This window comes from Vitis riparia, chromosome 7, assembly GCF_004353265.1.
Source record: "Vitis riparia cultivar Riparia Gloire de Montpellier isolate 1030 chromosome 7, EGFV_Vit.rip_1.0, whole genome shotgun sequence".
In the NCBI taxonomy this organism is placed as follows: domain Eukaryota; kingdom Viridiplantae; phylum Streptophyta; class Magnoliopsida; order Vitales; family Vitaceae; genus Vitis; species Vitis riparia.
Genome location: NC_048437.1, coordinates 4130604 through 4138714, shown reverse-complemented (window position 1 = coordinate 4138714; position 8111 = coordinate 4130604). Strand labels below are relative to the sequence as shown.

At 38.7% G+C, this 8111-nt stretch overlaps 1 protein-coding gene across 1 annotated transcript; it reads right to left on the bottom strand.

The window, feature by feature from the left end:
- LOC117918925 (mitogen-activated protein kinase kinase kinase 17-like) lies at window positions 1-1349 on the bottom strand. Its single transcript, XM_034835901.1, has one exon. It carries the CDS (start codon window positions 1293-1295, stop codon window positions 234-236), a length of 1062 nt encoding a protein of 353 aa, XP_034691792.1. The 5' UTR covers window positions 1296-1349; the 3' UTR covers window positions 1-233.
- Window positions 1350-8111: the final 6762 nt, after the last annotated feature.

Below are 8111 nucleotides of genomic sequence, written 5' to 3'. Positions count from 1 at the left end.
TAATGATGAATGAAATATTATCGTAATAAATTCTATTCCTTTCGGGGAAAAATCTCCTGTACACTCAGGCCGCTTTGTCTGGCCAATCACAAGCGTTCAAACTACTTGAGGCCATTGGTGTGTATCCTAGTTATGTACAAAACAATGAATCCAATAAGTGAAGATCAGGACCGTTGGATTTGATGAAAAAAATCTTCCAAAATCTCTGAACCTTCTCGTCGGTTCGCCGATGATCACCTGACGGCGAACCAACCCTCCGAAACTGACCAATTGGGCGTCTGATCGGTCACCAGTTGCCGGATTCGGTCCGCGGGAGATGTCCAGGAGTGAGATGATGAATTGAGCCATGAATTGAGGTCTCTGTCGAAGCAGGCCTCAGAATCCGGCGTCGGTGAAGGGGTGTGATCGGAGGCCCATTCCGGAAAATCGAAAGGACTTCTTGGGGAAGTGGAGGCTTTGTCGGACTGTTTCAATGGAACAGTCACGTCGGTACCGGCCACGAACGGATGATCAAGAAGCATCTCCGCCGTCCATCTCTTTCTCGGATCACGCAAGAAACACTTTTCAAGAAAATCTTTTCCCTCCTCAGACAACTCCGATGGAGTCTCCGGCGACGCTTTCCCGCCCCAAATCCTAAACAACAACGCATTCGCGTCAGTCCCCGGCTGGCACTGCCACGCTGGCTTCCCACTCGCCATCTCCACCACCGCACATCCTAGAGCCCAAATATCGGCGGCAGCGCTATGCTCCTCCCCGGACAGACACTCCGGCGCCATGTACATAGGCGTACCCCTGAACCCCTTCTTCTCTGCAACTTTCTCAGCCTTCTTCGCGAGCCCAAAATCTCCAATCTTGGCGCAGAAAACAGAGTCATGCGAAGAACAGAGGAGTAGGTTCTGAAGCTTGACATCGCAGTGAACAAACCCAACTCCATGAATGTAATCAAGCCCTCTAAGAATCGACCTCGTATATCTCTTAACATCGGATTCAACCAAAGCACCAAAATCCCTGACATAATCGGCCAAACTCCCACCAGCAGCGTACTCCAACAACACGTTGTACAACTCTCTACCGCCCTCACAGCTATACTCATCGCCATAACATCGGAGAACCTCCTGGCAATCCCCAAGTCGACTCAACACTTGTGTCTCGTTCCTAAGTGTAGCAGAGTCCTCAACCCCACAAGACTTCACAGCCATCAATGGAGGAAACCGGTCTTCCCCGGCCCTCGAAACGGCCAAACTGACGGTGGCGAAACTCCCACGGCCGATGGTGCCGCCGCGAACCCACGTCATGGTCGGTGAATTTGGAGATGATTGAATTCTTGGAAGTTGAGAATGGGGTAGTTGCGCACTGCTGGAGAGGTATATATATACTCACAAATTAAAGGTTAAATAAATTTGAAATTTCCAATTAAAACACGTGATTGGCAAGGATATTTTGTCTGCGGCTTGCTTCTCAATTTCGTTGAATACCTCTGGTCCTGTTTGGAAACTTGAATCTTATATCTGATTTTTTTTTTTTCATTTTTTAAAACAATTTCCTTTTACTCGGAACACGCGGCCTTATGAGGGGTCAAATTACCAAACTGCCACCCTCTGATGTCATGCCATTGGTCACGGACACACCTTCTCTGTATCGTCAACTTTCTTAAAATTTGTTGCTGTGAAATTATTTCTAATTATTTCATACTTCTATTTTTTAGAATTTTTATTATGTTCTTGAATATCTGAAACCTATCGTTTGAAGATTTTGTCTACAATAATTTGAACCTGCCAAGGATTCACTAGTGTTTGTGATTTTGTTTCCTTTTAAATCAATGATATTATCAAGAATAATGTGTCATTACAAATTTACCCTCCACCCCCATTTTCTATATTTCACTTGTAATCATTTAAATTTTACTAAGAAATTATCTATATTTAAAAATCATATTAAACTTGATTTGAAAATATTAAAAACATAGATTAGTATTCATGAGTTAAAAAAAACTATTAATTTTTATTTTTAAAATTACAATCTTAAAAAAAAACATTTAAAAATATTTTAAGTACTAAATTTTTAAAAAACTATTTTAGAATAAAAAATTAACAACAATAATACATCCACATGCTATTCTTCTTATTTTTCAAACCAGTAACGCCAACTTCAAACTTATAATCATTGAAAAATCATCTACAAATCATATGTTTTTTTTCTTGATAATATCGCACATATTTTTGTTATGATAAATGAAAAAATATTTCGTATTTTTCACTCTTAGAAAATAAAATAAAATAAAATATTTTTCATGAGTACTCAAAAATAAATAAATAAATAAAGGAAAGGGACCAAATCCCATAGGGAGGATAGGATAGCATAATTGAAGCATAAAGTGAAATGCAACCTTATTGATCACTGTGGAAACTGGCACCAGTACCCCCAATCCATGGACTCATCTCTTTGTTTCTTCAAGGAAAAGAAAAGTAAAGGAAAGAGTCATATTCCCAAATCATCGGGCAGGTGGGGCAATGAGTATTTACCAGCCTCGTGTGTATAATCAAATAGAATATGGTTTCCTCCTAGACACAAAATCTTCGAGGCGTGTCTCATGTGCCTCTTCCCACACTCACCCGTCACTTTTTATATTCTCTTTCTCCTCAACCATTTTGGCACGGAAAATAAACATGATCATCACATATCTTATCTTTGCTTCATCGATTTCGTACTCTAAAATAATAAGCTCCGGTTTGAAAGGGAAGTAAAATAGCCAACTCCCTGAAAGTGACCCTTCACGTCTCGTGGGTATTTTTTTTTTTCTTGCTTGCTTACACTGTCAGCCATCATTCCCTCTCAAAATAGGACCATTTTGATTGTGTTGTTCGGTGGGTTTTATTAGGGTGGTTGTCAAATTGTTGACTCTCTCTCCCATACTGTAGTTAGTTTTATATTTTGTAGAATTATTCGGGTTACATGGTTCCTTGAAAAAAGGGGGGCTGGTGGATAAAAAAAAGGAAGGAGGGTTCAGGTCTCACAGAGGGTAACGTAACCAAATTGGGAAAACATTGAATTGTGACGAGGTTCCAGACCCCTGACGGAGGGAGGGAGGGAGAGAGGGAGAGAGGGAGAGAGGATCACGTTTTTGGGCTGCGAAGCCGTAGCAATCACATGTAGGCACGTTGCTCACGAGACTAGAAAAAAGAAATACAAAGAAAGAGAGAGAAGGACCAGCAGGTAGGATTAGAGCTGCGCGGTTGCAGGGTTGGGGCCCAGTTGGGGGATCGTTGCTTACCGCACAAGACTTTTCGTTTGGGTTTGGTGCGAGTCACAGACACAAACTCACAAGGGTAGACTGGCAGTGACATGAGACGTTTTAGTAGTTAAATTCGAAGCACCAGAGCTGAAGATGGGTCACGTGCTCAGTACCTACTATTTTTAGGAGAGATGAGGGTAGTAGCTCTAGCTGATGGTAATCTCTGAGCCTGGAAAGTAGTAGCAGTTTCACCCTTTCCTTTCCCCCCCTCACGCCCATCTGATTAGGCCATCACCATCCACACCAATATTTTAATACAATCAATCATCTACTCTAATTTCTTACAAGGAACATAGAATTAACGTGTCATTATTAAGTGATGATACGGCACCTTATCTCATCCTCACTAATTAATTGTCTAAAGATGGTTTCAATAATAATTAAATGATATTAAATGCCTTGTCATTTTACAATTTATAATAATTTTTTAAGCAGATGCTAGTGCTGATTAATTGAAGTGCATGATGGGGGATTGTTGAAGTTGCTTGCGCTGCTGCGCCCATTGAAAATTTGCCTTCGGAAATGCAATTCCTGGTCCTGAGAAAGGGGGTTCCTGCTGATGCTTGCCTGTGAACCTTTTGGAGTTCGTTCCTTAGACTTGGAGGATGCAAGGATGGTCCCCCGTCAGTGGCCTGCCCCACAGCCCACGGCTGCCATCATCGTTTTCCAAAGATGGGCTTGTGTGCTGCTCCAATGTTTTCATGCTTCACCCTTCTCGGTAACATGCATAGGGATGACAACACGATCAGGTTATCATATTCTTATTCTCATATTCTTCTTCTGATCTGATTCCATTTATTTATATATTTTCAAACATTTTCAACTGTTTTTTTTTAAAAAAACTTTTGAATTTTATTAAAAACAAATATAATTTATTTATAATATAATTTATCAATAAATAAATATTATATATATATATATATATATTAATAAAGTTGAAAAATGAAAAAATTAATTAAAATAATTTTATATTTAATATTATACAAAATTAAGATGGTATTGGGGGACAAACTCATACCCGAATTCATATTAATCTCATTTATTTTTATTCAAAATTCATCTTATTAGGGGTATGATAGGTATTAAAAGAAAACTATATACCTTATAAAAGTATAAAAGAATTGAGATTCAGATACGAAAAGATATTTATAACCAACTTTTAATTAGTTGTCAATTTTTTTTACTATGACAAAAAAAGGGGGGACCATTTTTTATCATAGAAAAATCTTTTGTATTACAACTCTATTTATAGATGAATGATATTATGAAGAGCGGACACTGAAATAAAAACAAAAATTGAAAAAAATAAAAATCAGACGAAAAGATGGTGGCCTGATGAAAACGAAAGATAGAGACTGGCAGCATTGTTCCTTCTACAAATTGATTTAGTATGATGCGTGTGTTACGAAAGAAAATGTCAGTCTTGGGGACATGACCTTCTCTATTCTGCTGATGGCAGAGAACCAATTGGGAAAAGATCTATTTCTACCCCTCCATCAAAATTCGTCATATTCTCCCCTTCGTTTTCATGGGAAAAGAAAGAAAATTCTCAGATTCGTCCGTCCACGCCTGAAACCCTAAGCCCCACGTGAGTCCAGATACGGCGAACTGTTGGTGGGAGATTTGTGACCATTCTCCATCAGCCGACGGTGATATCACCCTACACGCACATATATTTTAAATAATTAACCGACGGTCCAAAAATCCCTTTAATATGAAGAAGTGGGCAGCCGAGACCCAAGACCATGTGGTGCGTCAAATGCGGTGAGTGGTGGCGTGAGGCTGTGGGCATCAGCCAAAATTTCATGTAATTTATCTGCGGTGGGTGGGACATGGTCTGCAGCCTCGATCTCACATGAGCCCCTAACATTCAAGTGGTGGCGCCACTTGCCAGCCATATTTGATTTGACCCCTCAACATGGCATGGCTTCCTCCCCCCGTATTGTAATCTGGACCATCCGTTTGAAACACCCTTTCGGTTCAATCATCATCATCACGGGTGGACCGATGAGCCGATTTTGTTATTGGCCTTCACAGAAGATTGTGATTGGCCCACAAGCACATTTTCATCTACCATTGATGGTTGTTTTTTTGTTTTTTCTTCATTTAATTGTTGGTCTATATAGGAATGAAAATGATACACGTTGGTATTCTTTGTTTATAAAGATTAATTAATTTAAATGAGGTAAATATGCATAAATAAATCTTATAAATAAATAAATATTATAAAAAAATATTTGAAAAGTAACTCTTTTTTATTTTTTTATTTTATATAAGTTAAATTTTTTTTTTAATTTAATTATTTTTTGCCAAATCAGGTCAATTGACGTCTCAAAAGGCATTGGGTTGACTTGATGGGTAAGTAACTATTCGTGATAGGCTTTGTTCTTGGTCATTTTTGGATGGGTCGTGCATTAAAACTTTCCCAAGGAGTAGAGAGATGAAAGGAATATGCCAAGTTTATACTAGTCAGGTTGAAAGAATAGAAGAATAGATTCATTAAGCAAGTTCAAGTGATGAAGTGTGTGGGTTGAGTTTCTTGGAAGCAACCTTGGGGCTGCCTCTAGCATGGTTCATTGAATACGTAGAAGGCATTATTGAAAGAGATCGGTGAAAGGTCCCATGGGCCATATGATGGGCTAGGTTCCGTTCATAGTGGTTGGGACGAGAAACGCCACTCGGAAAATTCTAAACACATGGGCAAGAGGTCAGGTTGACTTCTGTTTCCAACAAAGTTGTTGGCAGGGATTTAAAGAGGGGCTATTTATTTGACTATATTTTTCAAAAAAAAAAAAAAAAATCTCCATTTTTAGAGTTAGAGATGCCGTGTTTCCCTGATTCTTACAATTCTTTATAAAAATACATGAAGATGTTTTAAATATTATTTTGTAAAATTTATCATATTTCCAGTTGACTCCAGAGAATTGGAACGTTGACGGTAGGTGCCAAGACTTGGATTTGGTGGTTGTAGCTAATTTAGAGACGTGAACTTGGCTGAACATGTTTAACACGAGGATAATAGGGCTATCTGCTTCCATTTTTGCCCATTGACTGAGAGCCCATGACCCAGTCCCGAGAACCCAATCATATTTTTCAAAAAACAAACCCATTTCAGTGTATCTGTTTCTCCAAATTTGACTAGATAAAACCGTAATTTTAATTTCCTTAATTTCCAGTGCTATGGGGGTGATGTTCTACTTTGACAGCAGGTTGACTTAGTCGATCCGCAGCCATTCATGGATGTGGATTAGACTTGTCACAGGGGATAGGTTTTTATATACCAGTCAAGTCGAAACAAAGGCTTTTCGTTTGGCAAAGTTCAAGTGGTGGAATGTGGGTCAATGCCCAACCATTGTGACCTTTTCTTATTGCGGATGCCTCTGTTTATCCATATTGACTAAGTTCAGAGGAAATAGAGATTAAGAAGACTAAAAGGAGATAATGATGAATATTCTCATTCTCCAGATGACTCAGAAATGGGTTCTTGGCCTTGAGTTTTGCCCATTCAGTGAGCCCAATGATCATTTCAATTTCAAGTTCCAACAGTAAACCCATTAAGTGATGTCGAACCGCTATCACAACTGCTGCATTGGAACCTCTAATTACCACAAGTATTGCTCTGTCCTCCCATATCAAATCTTTACAAACTCATCCCTATCTTATCACTTTTTCCACTTAGAATATTTATAAATATACTTAAAAACATTCATCATTTTATAATGAAATCTAATATTACAACTACCTATCAATATAATAATTAATCTCTATAAAAAGGGATATAATACGGATTAGAAATTTGAGCCATTTTTCAATAAAAATTAAACAACATATGGGTATCTAACTTTTCATGATTTGCTCATCTCCTAAATTATGCCTACAACTTGAGCATAGTTTTTGCATAAGACTCCCCTGAAGGCCCAAAAAGAACATGACACTTTCGGCCTCTTTTAAGTTTGGGATGAGCCATCTCCACAATCAAATCTTGTGAACAAAGCATTAGGCAGGACCAGGTTGTCTTTTGGTAGGATATCTAGAACTTGGCCATTTTACGGGCCTCTTTCAAAGACTATGCCCATGTTGTGGGGTTACCCACCAACAAAAGTTTAGCATACGAAAACCCAACTTTTCAGCGCTAGCAGGAGTTGTTTCATCTCGGAAGTTTTCATTCTCGTAGGTAAAGGGAGATATTTCATCCCACTGGTTGACATAGTCTTCACATATTGAAATCTGCTGGTTGTCATTGTCTTTCATTTCATCAATCACTATTGTATTTAGGGCATGGGCCATTGTTACAAAATCTGGTTGGAGCTCGCTCATCTTACTTCATCAATAACATGAACAATCACTCCACCAATAGCTCATCCAGAAGGAATTCAATTCCCAAATTTTATACAACAAAATCACACCACCTCGCCTTCTGACATACATCTGTCCAGGGATGATGACAATGCTTTAAATATGGTGTTGTAAACTGAAAGACCTAAATGTTGGATGCCTTGGAGCAAGTCACAGTACTCTGTTTCCGTCCACAGTATCATTACCCAAGGCAGCACAGCCTGCTCATTCAGATTTGTGATCAATAGAGCTATTGAGGATAATCAACAATGGTCATTTCCTTCAGATATTCCTTAGGAGATTGTTAGGTGTATTCAGGAAGGGATGGACCATACCAACTTATCACTCTCAAATCTCAATACCATTAACATTTAACCCTATACCAATCCATAGAATAGAATCTCCAAAATGCAGGTACTGAAATAATGCAGGGAATTGGGTTATTGAAATTTGATTCAATATCAAATGCCGGCATTGTGCACAA

Excerpts from the sequence above, each read along its gene's own strand:
- LOC117918925 (XM_034835901.1), bottom strand. The coding sequence starts at position 1,295 with ATGACGTGGGTTCGCGGCGGCACCATCGGCCGTGGGAGTTTCGCCACC.